The following is a 17,717-nucleotide window of genomic DNA, read 5'->3' as shown; positions in this document are numbered from 1 at the left end:
TGGCTCTTCCAAGCTTTATAATGGGAGTTAATGATGCCATTTTTTTGAAGCCCAAAAAAGCACATCCATCCATTATGAAAGTAATCCATACAGCTCCCAGGGGGTTGATAAAGGCCTTAGGAAGTGAAGAAATGTGTTTTTGTAAAAAAAAATCCATAATTAAACTGTAAACACTGGTAACGGCCATCCGGCGTATGATGTAGGCGGAGTGTAAACTCCTCTCGTGGTTCAACCAAAAAATTCGCTTTAAATCGCTTTAAAAATTCTTGTTTTAGGCTTATTATTGACAGTTGTTTTGTTTTGCTCTATCCTCTGCGCTCATCAATACGTCTTGCGTTGGGTTAAGAGGTCACTCTTTGACCAGAACTAGACTCACGTATGGCCGTTACCCGAAGCCAGTTATTATAGTTTATAAAGTTATAAATATGGATATTTTTCTTACAAAAACGCATTGCTTCAGAAGGCCTTTATTAACCCCCTGGATTTCTTTTATGATGGATGGATGCTCTTTTTTGGGCTTCAAAAAAAAAAAAGGTTCCATTCACTCCTATTATAAAGCTTGGAAGAGCCAGGATATTATTTAATATAACTCAGGTGAAAGAAGAAAGACGTATACAGCTAGGATGGCTTGAGGGTAAGTAAGTAACACCCCTTTTTTAAAAACAATAATAATATTTATTTCAGTAGATATTAAAGAGATATGTTGTACAGGCCACAGATCAGACATTTATGAGTGATGTTGATTAAACATGACGGCCTTCCACACCTTAACTTCACAGAAGAAACCACACTGAGGATCGTCTTACCTTACATACACTCTAGCTTTTACTGCGACGAGCACGGTTACCGCAAAACCGATCGCATTTGCCTTTTCCTGGCATCAAATCCCAGCACACATCTTGGCTGGCAGAACTTTACTGTAAAACCAACAACAAACTTTCACAGACATAAAACTACAAACGTTTATTCACTCTGCATAAAAGCTCGGGGAACTCTCTGTCCTCTTTGAAGGCGGCACGGTAGCGGCACCCTTGAAGAGTATGCAAATCAGCCTCTTCAACAGTTTGCGTGTTTGTTAATAGCTCTCCTCTCCAGAGTGTGTGTGCATGCGAGAAGAGTTTTTCAAGAGCTGCAGACAAGCTGGTTGAAGTTGTCAGGCACTGGACATTCTTAGACGCTGTCCCGCTCGCACTGGACCAACACGTCCCACTTTGATGTCTGTCAGGGGACGAGTGTCTATAGAGCTCTCTCGTACTCACTTTCTCCTCACGTTTCTCCTCTGCGGTTTTAAAACAGGTTGATGGGGGTCAGAGGTCGGCAAGGTCACGTTTCGGGCCTTGTCTGATGTGAAGAGCTCAACAATCAGTTTGTTTGAGTTTAGGATTTCCATCACTAATCTCCATCATCTCTCATGCTAATCTGGGCCGACCGCAGCGGGCTGCATTTTCATGCTAAGGGGCTCATTACCAAACCGACGTCATGTCTTCTGTATGCAATCTGTGTCGCTTGGAGGGAGGGCAAGTCCCAGATGAAGCGTTTGAACTTCTTGAAGAGAGAGAGCGAGAGAGAGAGGGAAGTGCCGGATGATGGAATTGTTTGGCTTACAGGAATGTCTGACTGTAAAGGAGACTTGAATGAAGTTCGGAGGGTCTTAATCAGGGTTTTAATGACAGATGATAATGACAGTGTGAATGAGACACTTGTTTGGTATTTGATGTCTTGGAACCAGTTTGAAGAGCGCTCCGCTTTGTTTGCGCTCACTTTGATTTGCGTTATTTGACTTTTTGCAATATTCAGGATAAAGAAAAGCAATTTATCTCTGAAGGTGTTTCTCAGATTTGCACTTTAACGAACCGACAGGCCGAGCACCTGTGCGCTAAATTCGTCGCGCTCTCAATAGAGACTGTTGTGATTTTGTTTTTGGTTGTAAATAGTTCTTTTTTTTTCCCCCCCTAAAGCTTTCCGATGAATTGAATACTGTCAGTCCGAAAAGAGAAATCTCCGATTCCTGCATTCTCTCCTTCCTCTTTTCTTTCCTCCGCTCACTCGCTCGCGCTTTTCCCCAGCTCCTTTGATCCACATCCCACACACGTCGCTGCATTAGCCGGGCTGTTTTTCAGGGCGAGGGCCGTGCGGTTCTGTATTCGTTGGCTGTCAACACCATCAGTACTGATGGGTTTCAGACAGTGTCACCTCACGCAGGCTCACAGTGGATTCTGGGATTGTTTATCGTGGCTGAGCTGGAGGTCTATCGGGCACTATTCTTCAGTGTTCACTCATTTACTCAGTGCATTCATTCAGTCATTTTGTGCCGCAAACCTCCCAGTATGATGGAATCCCTCTGTCTCTCTCGGTGGCCTTCGTTCCTTGCTCGTTTCTTCATCTGTTACCTAAGTACGTTTGGCCCTGTGTGTGAGTGTGTTGAGAGAGTAATGATGCAGCTGGGGCCATTAAAGATGGGAAACTGACAGCTCTCCTCCCTCGCTTTCTTTCGCTCCCCTCTAAGAGCGATAGACGGGGATTAAAAAAAACAAGAAGAGAAAAAGAGGCAAAGCAATAAATGGAGACGTCTTAAAAGGCAAGTTGCTCAGGAATCCAATCAGGATTGGCTCAAAGACCAAAGCAAAAACAAGGAGGGATGCAAGAAAATGAGGGGGTGGGCGGAAAAAGAAAAGAGTTTTTTAGTAGGTGAATTGTTTGTACTTAATGTCTGAATTGGAATTAAGACCTGTATAGATTAGATTACTGTTTACAAACAAATACTCAATGGAAAGACTTCCATATTCAGTTTTATATTAGCACTTAATTCAAAATTTGAGTTTAAAATTACCAAAAAGTTTCATATATTGGGTTGAAATACCCCATTTCCAAAAGATTGGAAGGGATTTGGGCTTCTGTAGATCGGTGGATTGGATTTGACACAAATGATGATACTTTGCAGGTCTTGATCATCATAATCAATAGCTTGAATAAGAGCAAATTGGCCCACAAATCAGTAGATTTGCATGTAGCCAAGGCATCGAACAAACCCTGAATCCTCACAAACAGTGGATTTTAACTTCTATGTGCAACCTTGGTGGCATAAAAGTCATATTGCAATCGCATATATGCTTAGTATTTTTACTTCTGACTTTTACATTTATATACCATGTTTCTCAAGTGGAAATTGATTTTGTCAATTTTATCTGTGTATATATCTCTACAATAAACCATAGGCATCTTTTATGAACATTAATCCACAGCACTGCTTTTATCTGAAGAAGTGACATAACAATAATTTCATCTTCAAGGTCTCCACAGGATTCAAAACTTAATGGATGTAATGGCCTTCACCATAGCCGATCAGTGCAGATGTTGATGATGTGCAGATGCTGATGATGTAGAGAGAGTTCAGGAGTTCAAATGGATGGCAGCACACTTATTGAAAGTTTAGTGGTAGAGAAATAGCATAGTTTGATAGTATTTAAAATAATACTGATTTCAAAAAATATTGTGTATATATATGCACTATTCATTACTATACCTGTGATGGCAAAGCGTACTGACCCCAAACTTTCAGCGGTAGTGTGTGTGCGTGCGCATCTGATACCATTGTATAGCCTACTATAAGTGTTTTTCTTCTAAAGTCCAAGGCTTGTACAGTACGAATGTTTTCAATGCCTTTATAGCAGTTTGCTGCTGAACCTAAATAGCTCCAGTCAAAAAATGATATGAAAACTCTCTGATATGTTGGTTTTTTAATCATGTGCCCTCCGCACCCAAAATGTTTTCCCATTTATAAACCATTTTAAATGAGTTGGAATGCAAATGAGAATTCTTTCTCATTCTTTCTGCATTCCCTCTTCCAACCCGTTGTGTTTTTGTTCCCCTGAGGTGTTCATTTCTCACAAATATCTTCTCCTCTCTCTCCCCTCAGTGAATAAAGACTTTCATGCTGAGACATCCTATTAGCTCATTTCCAGTTTACCCATAATGCCTCATAATGTGTTTTTATGTCATATCAGTCATGGCTGTATGGATGAAATTCAGACCCTAAACTCATTCACTCTCTGATTGCAGGATGTCAGGTTGCATTGTTGCTTGAAGATGCATGAATGGAATAAATGAATTCTTAATGTGTGTGTGTATGAGGGAGAGAGAATGAAACATGAGAAGAATGTTTCCTGCTGAGGTGCTGTTTAGTTTCTGCTCTGTTTTTTTTTTTTTTTTTTGCTGGCTCTTTGTTTGTTAAAAACATCACGCCAGAAAAGTGAGTTGCAATCTTGTCTTTTTCCTATTCATACAGTTCACAGTTGTACTCCCATATTTTAACTACCTTGTGTACATGTGTTCTTCACAGTTTTATAATAGTTGGTGTTTCTTGCGTCACAAACTACCGTGTAACCAATCACGTCAACTTGCCGGCGGGCTTTAGCATATCATTAACTATGACGGCTCAGACGGAGGGAAGTCTCAAGAAAAGCCGGGTTATCCCGGTATGTTTTTTCTGTTGCTAAGAAAAATCGTGTAGATTTAGCAATATAGCTGGTGTATGATCTATATTACGATGTTATGATGAACTATATGCCTTTCTCCATTGACGTTTTAAGTTGTTCAAAGCATTCAGAAGGCAGCTGTCTGACTCTGAGATGGCAAACGGGAACATGGTTTGTGTAACATTAGCAACACATTGTTAGCTGTTTGATAAAAGTCAAGCAGAAGGCTAATCATATGAAATACCCTTATGTACCTCAGTAAGTCGACCGAGTGGATCTCTGAGCTCATGTGAGTAAGTGGAGGTGGGGCTAACTAGCATATTCATAGATTTGCATATTCAACTAGCATATTCAACTGTTTGGCAGAGTCATACTTTAATTAGAATAGCTTTAATTTTGTAGTTTTTACGAGGGAAGAAGTGAATGTGCATGTTATAGTTTCTGTTTTTCTGGGTCAGAGCTTTTAAGTTTTGGGTCAGCTGAGCTTGAGTCTGATGTGCCACTTTCTCTCTCTGGCGACCTATGTGCAAGAGGTGTGTCTGCTGGGTCTCAGCCTTGTTTAGTTTTGGGGAATCTGTGGGTGGTGATTGGTTGGAGGTTGAACATGTGACTCAGGGGAGTGGAGTGAAAATATGAGGGCCCTGATGTAAACATCACCTCCTTTAAATGGATAGGTTTTAAACTCTTTTGGGATTGGAAAAGATGTGGAGGTGATAGTTTTGACTTTGAGTTAGAAAATGTACTCTGTGCCCTGAAAGAAATTAAATGAAGACTTTGGATGATCATAATCATTGTTTGCTTTTACTCTACTCTGTGTATGTTCTTGTGAGGCAAAATGATTTTTATATTATATAGAGGCAATCAGGGCTTGACATTAACACCCGCCAACTCGCCAAATGCGGGTAGATTTGAGCTGTGGCGGGTAAGACAGCCACTCCCACTAGCCACTTTGGCGGGTTGAATATAATTTCAGTTTACAGCCAAATGATCGTCGAAGATCGTCGTAGCACAAGATTTCAATCCAATCACACAATTCGTTATTTACGTGCAGTTAGTGAAGGTGGGATAGGCGGAATTGCCCTGAATGACACACAACAGAAGCGCTCTCTCTCTGTCGCACGCGAGATCAGTTCTCCTCGCGCCTGAATAGTCAAATACACGTGCACACAGATGTCTAAATGTCCATCGTGTGGAGTACCTCGCGTGAATACAGTCGGTTATGGCTTAAGTGGACGTAAACAGGTGGGTAATAACTGAATATGCGTCAGTTACGTCCATGCATTCAGCAGCCCAATTAAATAGACCTACCTGTCTGTTAATATTAAACAACAAAAGATGTTAATTAAATGTAGACTATATGTTAAATAAACCTACTGTATCTGAAAAAAGATTATTTTTAATTTACTATTGTTTTTGTAATTTGCTTCTTTGTTCTTTTATATAGCCTAACACAAATAACTTATCTCATATTAGCCCATGCTCATATTGTCCACCTCTTGCCCACCTGTACATACCAGCTGATATACAATGTAGTCTTGATTTCGGTGGTCAATCTGCATTTAAAAGTTTAAAAGTGTTTTACATCTTCTAAATCAAGTAAAATGACTCAAAATAAAGTAATTTAAGCATAACAAAGTCAACTTTAATCATATAAAATGTAATTTACCAACATCAAAATTTTGGCCAGAGTGGCTAGTAACTTTGAAAAACAACTAGCCACAGTGGCTGGTGAACAAAAAAGTTAATGTCAAGCCCTGGAGGCAATATATTAGTTAATATTAAAAATATCGTCATTTGTGTTTTGAAGATGAACAAAAAACCTAATGGGTTTGGAATTGCATGAGTAATTGATTACAGAATTTTCATCGTTGTATGAACTAACCCTATAATATGTGTCTGTGGATCACTTTTTTTTATGGTACTTCCTTTAAAGGATTAGTTCACTTTCAAATAAATTTTTCCTGATAATTTACTCACCCCCATGTCATCCAAGATGTTCATGTCTTTCTTTCTTCAGTTGAAAAGAAATGAAGGTTTTTGATGAAAACATTCTAGGATTATTCTCCTTATAATGGACTTCAATGGTCTCTCCAAACGGTTGAAGGTCAAAATTACAGTTTCAGTGCAGCTTCAAAGAGCTTTAAATGATACCAGACGAGGAATAAGGGTCTTATCTAGCGAAACGATCGGTCATTTTCGAAAAATATGTAAATGTATATGCTTTATATAAACAAATGATCGCCTTCCAAGTGCTTCAGCCAAAACCGCACTTCCGTATTCTTCAAAAAGCTTACACGGTACTTCCTACGCCTTCCCTATTCTACTTACGGAACGAACGCAGCGCAGTTACATTTCTTCCGTAAGTAGAATAGGTAAGGCGTAGGACATACAGCGTAAGCTTTTAGAAAAATACGAAAGTGTGGTTTTGGCGGAAGCATTTGGAAGGCGATCATTTGTTTATATAAAGCATATACATTACATAAGACCCTTATTCCTCGTCTGGTATAATTTTGACCTTCAACCGTTTAGAGGCCATTGAAGTCCACTATAAGGAGAAAAATCCTAGAATGTTTTCATCAAAAACCTTCATTTCTTTTCAACTGAAGAAAGAAAGACATGAACATCTTGGATGACATGGGGGTGAGTAAATTATCAGGAAAATTTTATTTGAAAGTGGACTAATCCTTTAAAGCATCAAACTAAATAGAAGTTACAGAAAGTCACAGGGGTGTCGAAAGACATGAGTAAATGATGACACAATTTTCATTTTGGTGGGGAGAACTATCCCTTTAAATATTTTAAGCTACACAAGCTACATCAGCAACCTGAATTTCTCTTGTGAAAACATCATCACATTCATAGTGTTCATTTGAACACGCAGTGCTGTTACTGCTCTTTGTTTCTTTGTGGTGGATTTTTGTACTTTTTTACTTGTAAAATTCCCCAACAGTGGCACATCAAACCCCAGGTTAGTTTCTCTTGTTTGTAAACACACAGAGATGTCAATTGGACATATGGAGTGCTGTTATTATTTAATGAGGTTTTTATAGTATTTTGCAACGACTGGGAGTCAGAACTGACAGCCTGCTGGGTAGTGGCCCACTTCGAGAAACACACGGTCATTTGTCGGCGAGATCTTCCGCTTTGATGACTGTTTGCAGTCGCTGCGTCTGCATCACCGAGGAGATGATGTGTCATAAAGGGGGTCCGAGAGCACGCAGGTGTTGTCCACGAGGCCGTATGGCAGCGTCCGGGGAAGGAAGCACTGCCATGTGGCTCGTTAGCAAAATGCTAATTATGTTGTCAGGATCATTAAGAGTCACAACAGCAGCCATTTTGGGAGTTGCGGCGCCTGCTGTTCTTCCTGTTGTGCCCCTGTGAGTGTGCGCCAGTGCAGGAGGCTGGCATTAAACCTAGACATTACCTCACTCCTGGGCAGACGACCCATTACGATGCTCAGCAGGCTGCAGGAGAGAGGTGAAAAAAACTCAATACCTGATGATTATATACACGCGCGCACACACTGCAGTGCATCACATCTGCAGGCGGCCCATCTTGGCTTTGCAGATAGCAATCCCCAGTCATAAACCTACTCGCACAAGCAGACAATTTCCCCTTCCTCCCGTCTCGCACACCACGTCCTGCGGGGATTTGTGCGAATATCACAGAACGCAGGTTGCAGATGGAAGTGCCTCAGCGATGGCTGCCATTTTTGTTCTTGCAGTTATATTACAGGTTATAACTGGAATGTTTTCACATGTCTGCATCTCGCCGTTTCTCAGGACTTTCCCTCCGTTGACAGAATGGGTTGCACAATTTTATAACTGCCACAAAGACATGGGATGGTTTATGGAAAAAAAAGAAACCTGTCATCAAGTGAAGCTCACCATGTAATTTAGTTTACGCAGTAATCTGTAAAACAGCACTGGTATTTTGAGGATCCAGTCATCAGCTATTTGTTGGACATCTTGTAGGATCTTGTAATGTTTCCTTTTGTTATGAGGTAAACTGTCAAGTTTTTTTGTAGAACCTGTTCAGGGTTGACTGAGCAGGATTATGATATTTGCTAGCTAGTCATCAGTCCTGACTCAGAGAACATTGTTTGTGTCTCTATTATTAGCATAGCTATTTCAAGTATATACTAACATGGACAAATGAAACTTTTTCAGGCTGATGTTTGTTTAACTGATTTTAGTTGAGTGATGTTTATTTTGTGGTTGAAAACATAGAGCAGGGGTCTTCAACAGGGGGTCTATGACCCCTAGGGGTCTCTGGTGGTACTGCAGGGAGGCTGATGAATTGTATTTTTAAATATCAAACTATTTTTTTTTTGTGGGGGAAAATGAATATACATTTAAAAAATAGCATATTAGTTAAAATAGTGGTTGATTATGATTTCACTTTTTTAACTTTAGATATTAGAGCATAAACAACATCTGCAAAGTTATGACGCTCAAAGTTCAATGCAAAGGGAGATATTTTCTTTTAAGAAAATAATTTGCTGTTTAAGGACTACAAACAAACAGCTGGTAGGGACTACAACAAGCTTCTTCCCATGTTAGTGTCATCACTAACCCTAAAATTTACCTTAACCCTGGCCCTGAGAACATGCAACAAAGGAGGTGAGGCCATGTTGGGCTGCTTTAGACAAGAGGAAGAGTTGTTGTAGCAGAGTGTTGTTACCATGCCGTCATTTTACGCTCAATACTGGATTTGCACAAAAGTTTAGCATGATGGCACATGAGTTGAATCACCTAAAAATACATGAATACAAACATAAATTTGAATCAACAAAAAATACATAACATAAATTTATCCACTAACCATTCAGAAACGTCCAGTTACATTCTAAATCTTGTAACTACTTCCTGAGTCTCTCCATCAGTGTCTGACTCCAGTTTGAACAATGTAAGGCTGAACACCGTCGTCATTTTGGCTGCGTGAGATTCTCCACCTTTGTTGTTGTTGAGCAACCAAAGCCTGAGCTGTTAAAGCTCTGTCCTCTTTTGGAAAGCGGTCCAGGAGCAGCAGCTTATTTGCATCTAAAGGGACACACAAAAATGGCATGTTTTTGCTCACACCCAAATAGGGGCAAATTTGACAAGCTGTAATAAATGATCTGTGGGATATTTTAGCTGAAACTTCACAGACACATTCTGGGGACACCAGTGACTTATATTAAATCTTGTAAAAGGGGCATTATAGGTCCCCTTTAATAGTTAACTAAATATTAACTATTAAATATATTTTAACTTTTAACTGAAGCTAAATTTAGGACAATTAAGTTTAGCTAAATAATTCACTGTACAAATACTTTTTAGACATACCGTTGTGATTCAGGATAAGACAAAACAACGGTTTAGAAGATTGATTCATGTTATCCTCACTCATTGTAGCAGTTTTGTAAATTTTGAACAAAAAAGTTGCATAGTATACCTTTAAAATAAAACGTTTATATGATCCAGGCTTAAAATGGAACACCCAATATTATACTCTATGTAACACTGAGTCCCTGATCTATCTCTCAATCCAGCAAGGAGTCCTTTACTTGAAAATGTTGAATACCCCTGCCATATAGAGACATTTTTAAATGGTTCAGGGGAGACACTAGGTGGCACTGTTTATCAGACAGCAACAAAACCCATATAGTTTTACTTGAAATTAATTTCATCTCATAAAAATTTTAATCAGTTTTTCAGTAATGCATTTAACTTGAATGTTCTTTATTTGGATTATGTTTAATGATATAGAAATTGTATTGTCTGGTAGTTTACAGGGTGGCAGGTCTCTCTTACCTCACAACCAGCCCCTGTAGCATTAGCATGCTGAGAGAATCCACCTCATTGCCCCAGAGACTTCCTCCTCAGACAGCCATTCAAATTCAGACTTGACCCCTAAACCCCCCACTCTGTCTGTCCCCCATGTCTGCTTTAACGGGGGGATGTGTCTGTCTGCGTACGTGTGTCGGGATCGACTCGACTTCCAGACTAGACCTCAGACAGATAAATGTCATTTTATTCCCCTAAGGGCTGAATTACTAACTAGGGGTGAGATTTTAAAAGTTAAAATTTCATTTCGACCAAAAAAGTGAAATATGGTCATTGTTTGCGCAAATATTTTATTTGTAATTTTTTAACTGAAAAGGTTTTTCTGTTTTTCTGCGTGGATGTGACATTTTTATTTTAATAATAATGAAGTGCGTTAAATATAACAATTTAGCTGTCCTATTAAATAATTTAATATTTAAAAATATTTTTTTCTATGTATTTCAATATAAAGTGTGTGTGTATGTGTGTGTATATATATATATATATATATATACTTTTTTTTTTTTTTTTACTTTTTGACATTTCTCTGAATTACAGACTATTTGGCATGCCTTCCTCCCTTTTAGCCCAGTGTGGATTCGGGTGTATTGCCTTGCCCCACAATAAAAGCCCATATAGCTGCCAGGTTATTTATAGACAGACTGCGGGGCCTGTAGTTTAACGGAGGGGGGCTGTAGTTCTGGACACATGTGCTCTGTGTCGCCAGACAGCGGGGTCACCCCAAGGTCAGCCCCCTACAATGCTTGCCTTGACTGCTTGTGTCTGGCATTAATGGGGAGGTGTAACGCTAGACACCCGAGCACTGCACTCGACCACAACCCACCCACCCCCCACCCCCTCAGCCGGTCACCGACAGACCAGCCGTGTGTGCGAGTAGAGTGTGGGGGTGTGCAGGAGGGGGTGGAGAGGAGCTCCGTTGGCTTGATCTCACAAACACTCTGATTTTTGTGTTCAACCGGAGGGGTCAGAGAAAGAGATAGAGAGCGGATGAGTTCAGTTTAGTAAGTCAGAGCGAAGTGAAGCGGTTACCCGAGAGCATGTAGTGAAAAAAACAGCATGTCAAGGCTGTTGCCGAGGGCTTTCAGTCTCAGCGCGAGCTGTTGGACGTGCACACACCGGCTGGCTCGCGCACCGGTTGAAGTCTCCCGCGTACTCCATGCGAAACCTCACCGCACCGGATGGCTCGAACGTCACATGCGGATCCCAGCTCCAGGGAATGGAGATTTGTGAGTGTTTTACTTTTTTCCTTCATTGCTAATTATGCCAGACTTCTTTTGCATTTTGTCATCTGTACATGTGACTCAAGCTAGAGCGTGCAGTTTAACTTTGAGTTTGTTTTATGTAATTTCGCCTGCAGTCTTGTCTGGCTGTCAGCTCTTATCAGCTGCTTCACACGCGTTTCGTTTCGGTAAATGTCTGATCTTGGCTCTCCGCCGTCTCTGCAATCTGTCTCTGAATGCGTCTGATATGTAAACCCAGCAGACAGTGTTTTAACTCGAGTCTGGGGCAAATGTCTCCTGCCTTCCGGACTTCATAAACAAAGAGCTCATGAGTAGACTGTCTGAGGGTTGCGACAACTTGCGAGCAAACATTTATGGATAGATGGAGACATTTGTTTATACTGACAGCTTATTTATGACATATATTTCTTGGTAACTGAATAGTTAAGTTCCATTTTTCTGGTGTTGCCAATCTCATTTCATGTGATCTATGACAGTAGCTAGTCAGAATTCAATTGTATTAAGAATATTAAGAATAGAAATGGTCATCTTGAAGAAATAACGAACCTTATTTAGTGGTTACACTTTGTTACTATGCGAAGCTTTGTTAAAATTCTCAAAATTTGATAATATTAACCACAGATTTTGTCCAGTTGTTCAAGTCATTGTTACTTGTGTAAAATCGTATTTAAATTATTAGACATTACTGTTCAAAAGTTTGGGGTCAGTAAAAGTTTATATTCAGTAATGATGATTTGAATTGTTCACAGGTAAAGGCATTTACAATGTTAAAAAATGCAGTTCTTTTCTATTCATCAAAGAATTCTGAAAAAATGTATCACGATTTCCACAAAAATGATAAGCAGCACACCCGTTTTTAACATTTGATAATAATAAGAAATGTTTCTTGAGCACTAATGCAGCGTGTTAGAATGATTTCTGAAGGGTCATGTGACACTGGAGACTGGAATAATGGCTGCTGAAAATTCAGCTTTGCCATCACAGGAATAAATTACATTTTAAAATGTATTCATATAAAAAAACAGTCATTTTAAATTATAATATTTCACAATATTATTTCTTTTACTGTATTTTTTAAATCAAATAAACACAGCACAGCCTCGGCAAGAGAGTTTCACAAACATAAAAAGAAAAAATCTTACTAACCCCAAGTTTTTGAACCTTAGTCATGTTTATTATAGTACATATTATACTTGTTTACCAGTGAAAACCCCTTCAACTGGAAGGTCTTGGCTACAAAAGCATGTTTGGATCTAGAATTTGATATTAAATTAAGATTTGGTTGATGCACTGTGTAATATAATTAGTATTTCTCTCCATCTGTCCGTCTGAAGCATTGCTGTCTGTCTAGATCTGATCTCTGTTTTGTGTTCTGGTGTTTGCTTTGTGCATTTTGCTGCTCTGGCTGGCCTGCCAGTGACGGTTCTGTGAAACACAGACTCTTTCTCTGTTCTTGGAGTGAAAAGTTCATATTCTGTCTGGATCATAAATTATGAATTTAGTCCTGGGGAATTCCCACACAGTAGGTAGAAAAAAGGCCTTTCAGTAGTTTTTCCTGCCTCTCACAGAGACTCTTCACATATGGTACAGAATGTGTTTCTGCTAAACATGAACATACGGTTTTGAATTATCCTTTGAATATTGCAGCATTTTGAATACTTCACAGACATCTAAATGCACCTTAAAACCTCCCAAAAAGTGCAGCTCTGAAGCAAAAGTAAGATATTGAACAAAATGGCCCTCAGAAATTGAGCCAAACAGATTGCCTGTTGGAAAAGCAGCCTCTCTTGCAGTCATGGCTTCACAGTGAGCTCAGCACACTGAAAGCTGGGCCGGGTTAAGCAGCCCCGAGGTGCCACTATGAATTATTGATAAAGGCCAGTGTTGTCATGCCAGTCTGAGTGCTTTTGGCATTACCCAGGATGATCCTGATGCCCACGCACAATGCCCTGGTTCAACAAGATGGGCCTCTGCTTCAACTCAAATTTTAGCCGATAATCGGTTTGATCAGATCTTTAATGTTGTGTCTACCTACATCAACAATTAGCCTGTATTAGTGTTGTATTTTTTGATTAGTATTATGTAACATTTAATAAGTAATTAGTTATTTAATTGTGGACGATTGTTTTAGATTGTCCATTACTTTAGTTATTATCTAGCATTTACTTAAAGGGATAGTGCTAGATTGCAGCGAAAATTTCCTGATAATTTGATGTTTATGTCTTTCTTTCTTCAGTCGTAAAGAAATTAAGGATTTTGAGGAAAACATTCCAGGATTTTTCTCCATATAGTGGACTTCACTGGGGTACAACGGGTTGAAGGTCCAAATTGCCGTTTCAATGCAGCTTCAAAACACTCTACACAATCCCAGACGAGGAATAAGGGTCTTGTTTAGCGAATTGTTTGATCATTTTCTAAAAAAAATAAATAAAAATGTATATACTTTTTAACCACAAATGCTCGTCTTGCAGTGCTCACCGATGCGCCACGCATGATGTAATCACATTGGAAAGGTCACATGTGACGTAGGCAAAACTACCGATCCAGTGTCTACAAAACAAACATGCAAAGACTAATTCAAACACCCTTTACAAAAAAGGTAAAACAACAATGTCGCATTATTTTGAAGTTGGAGGAGAAAATGAAATTTTTTTTTTTGCCCTACCGCGGTACTTTTGCCTACGTCACGCATGACCTTTCCAACGTGATTACGCAATGCATGGCGCATCGCAGAGCTAGTGCAAGACGAGCATTTGTGGTTAAAAAGTATATAAATTTTTTTTTTTTTTTTTTTTAGAAAATTATTGACCATTTCGCTACATACCACCCCTATTCCTCGTCTGGGATTGTGTAGAGTGTTTTGAAGCTGCACTGAAACTGCAATTTGGACCTTCAACCCGTTGTACCCCGGTGAAGTCCACTATATGGAGAAAAATCCTGGAATATTTTCCTCAAAAACCTTAATTTCTTAGGAATTTCTTAGGACTGAGGAAAGAAAGACAAACACCTTGGATGACATGGGGATGAGCAAATTATCAGGAAACTTTTAAGTGCTTTAAGTGCACTATTTCTTGAATAGCGCTTTGCTAAAACAGAGGTCTCACATCAACAATTTAACTTTTCTCATCAACTATTCATCTCAAAGTTAATGGTTTTCCATATTTCATGCTGAACGTTAAAATTTTGTGATGGTTAAATTACATTTATTCTTGAGATAGCAAAGCTGAATTTTCAGCATCATTACTCCAGTCTTCAGTGTCACATGACCCTTCGGAAATCATTCTAATATGCTGATTTAGTGCTCAGGAAGCATTTCTTCCTATCAATGTTGAAAACAGTTGCGCAGCTTAATATTTTTGTGCAAACCATGATATATTTTTTAAGGATTCTTCAACGAATAGAACATTCATTAGAATGAACGTCATTACAGTAGTACTTACAGTAGAATAGATTCTTTTGTCCACACACATCTTTGTAACAGATCTCGCTCCAAGCAAGACCCAAACCTGTAACCTAGTGAATGTCAACTGCATGTTCTGCTTGAAGCTTTTGAAAGCAGTGGTGCAGCTGGTGCAGGATCCAGCCTCAGGGAGTGAGTCATTAGCCACGACAGCCCGAGCAAACCACAAAACGATCTGTTCTTCGTTAGAAATCCATACTTTGTTCTTCTTAGCGTTAAACAGGACCACCCATGAAGGACGAAGTTTTAATAAGGCGAAGGGTGGGGCTAACAACAACAACATGGCTTTGAGGAATAAAGAGCAGACTTTCTTCCTTCCTTCATCCCTCTCTCCATCTATCCCTTTCTCTTTCTCCTCTCGCTGAACCCGCTCTTTGGAAATGTCACCGGTGAACTTTGTCCCACCCGAACTCTAATGTTCTCAGATGCAGTATAGTGTGATTCTCACCGCTGAAGCTCTTCCTGCAAGTTCATCTGGCGGTCATGAAGGAATGTTTTAGAAAGCAAGGCACTTTTTTTTCCCCTTCCAACAGATCTTTCAGAAACTCTCTTTATAGCGAAGTATGCCCCAAGGCAGACTGTTCCGCTTCTTGCACCTTTTTAAAAGAAATAAAGACAAAAAACGTGTCTGGCAAGGTTTTTATAATCCCGGTCATGGTTGTTAAAGTTTGTGGGCTTGGTGAGCTGATGTTTAGACCACGACGTGCGTGTTTAGGTCGCCACACCTTTAGCTGTCATCTCTTTTGGTCACATCCACCCTTAACTGTGGAGTCCAAAATAAGTCCTGGTTATATTGGCTCAGGCAAACTGTGATTATAATTGCTGAATCTGTAATTATACATTGTCACAAGAACAGACTCAAAATGTTTCCAAAGCCGAAATATGTGCTTTTTCACCTCCCCCTTCAACGTCTGCGTTCTTTTAAATAATCTCGTTATTGACGGTGAAAGCTCCCGTGTGGCATCGCTGCGGAGACCAGGCTGCGTTGGCGAACGTGGCTGTGGCGCCTGGTTCAGATTGTCTGTGCTGTTTGTTTGATGGCTCCTCTGCATGGCTGGGCTGGATGCCCACTCTCCTGGTGCCCAGCAGGGTGCCAGTCTGCCAGCTTGTTTTGTGTTGTTCGCTCGCTGTCCCTGCATGCCTCTGGCCTTTCATTTCAGCACACAGACAACCTGTGTGATCGCTCCTTTACAAAACGCCCTCAGACAGGTTTGTCAGACCTTTTTGGAAATTTTCCACTAGAGCACCAAAAGGCGTATACATCTATAAAACCAAACATGGCGTATATGAAATGCCACATTATATCAGAGCCCAGACGAGGAGTCCTCCATATGAAAGATGCATGGATCTCTGTCAAGTAGTAAACAGTCGTAACGCTTATTGCCGTCTCGCCGCTGATGCTCTCAATCGCCTGTCAAAACACTTGAATGTTATGTAGGAGTGTCCTGACCGCGATAGACACGCTGACAAACAAAATCACTCTACTTGTCAATTTAATCTTTCTCTTCAAACGTCCTCTGCATTGGAGATGTAGCCTTAGGTTTCGATTTGTCTTGTGTAATGATGTATTTCCTGTTGTAAAATAAGCTGTCTAGCCCGCAGGTAGTCAGTTCTGGCCCTGTTACCAATACGTCTCAGTGATTGAATAACCTTCCAACTGGCTGATTTATTATATGCACTACTATTAAGAAATCCTACCAACCCTAAACTTTTGAAGGTTTTTGAAAGAAATCTCTCATGCTCACCAAGCCTGCATTTATTTGATCAAAAATACAGTGAATATTGTGAAATACACAGTAAATATTGATGCCTGCTGTGCTGTATGCATGTAGCACAGTAAAACCTTGGACAAGTTGCACCTTTTAAAGCAGCTAAACCTTTTTTTGGTATTGTGTAGTTGAGTTTAGTTTGTTGTCGAGTGGTGACACACTGATATGGTTGTGTCCTGTACTGTATGTACACAGCGGGCAGGGTTTGACCTCAGGTAAGCACACCTGTTCCTGTTATTCGGCACTAGCTTGGCATGATGCAGCGTCTGAAGCGCAGTGCCCATCTCCCAGACCGTCTGGAGGATCTGTGTGCTTGTGTGTGTGTGTGTGTGTGTGTGTGTGTGTCTGTGTGTGTGTGTGTGTGTGTGTGGCACTTGGTATTATGTGTGACAGTGTTAATTATTTAGGATTAGTGTGTGTTTGTAGCATAAAGCATCTAGACAGATCTGGCTACATTCTCTCACACACACACACACACACACACACACACCCCTCTGAATGTTAGATTAGTAGGGGGTTCAGGTGAACATGAGTATTCTCTCTCTCTCTCTCTCTCTCTCTCTCTCTCTCTCTCTCTTTCACACACACACATACATATACACACACACACCTCCTGCAAACCTTTAGGGTGTTACATGACAATTGTGTAGTTCACTACTGTGAACAATAAATGCATCTCTCAACTATTTGAGAATTGTGTTTTCTCTTTAATGCACCACTGCTGTTAAATTTACTAGTCAACCTAGTTGTTGGAAGACTTGTTAACCACCTGACCCATCCCTGGTTCTCATTACACAGTGAGTTGAGTGAGAAATCAGTTTTGCCTACAAGTAAAAGTAGACATAAGCCAATAATTGAGATTAAGTGATATTTTTACCAATAGTTACATTTTTCTACTTATTTCTACTTATTCAGTTTGTGTTCTTTAATTTCAGGTCTGCTGA

General features: G+C 39.9%; 1 protein-coding gene across 2 annotated transcripts in view; it reads left to right on the top strand.

Annotated features, from left to right (window-relative positions):
* ldlrad4b (low density lipoprotein receptor class A domain containing 4b) overlaps positions 1 to 17,717 on the top strand; it is a 60,690-nt gene that overhangs the window by 25,802 nt on the left and 17,171 nt on the right. The window contains exon 1 of one of the 2 annotated variants that reach the window (XM_048211529.1): positions 10,844 to 11,529. The exons of the other annotated variant lie outside the window; for it this stretch is intronic. Within the exon in view, the coding sequence (XP_048067486.1) occupies positions 11,460 to 11,529 (70 nt within the window). The 5' untranslated portion in view covers positions 10,844 to 11,459. Of the gene's footprint in view, positions 1 to 10,843; positions 11,530 to 17,717 lie in introns of those variants that run through there. 2 annotated transcript variants of the gene reach the window in all.

Source organism: Megalobrama amblycephala, linkage group LG13, assembly GCF_018812025.1.
Source record: "Megalobrama amblycephala isolate DHTTF-2021 linkage group LG13, ASM1881202v1, whole genome shotgun sequence".
Lineage (NCBI taxonomy): Eukaryota > Metazoa > Chordata > Actinopteri > Cypriniformes > Xenocyprididae > Megalobrama > Megalobrama amblycephala.
This window is presented reverse-complemented; position numbering and strand designations above follow the sequence as displayed.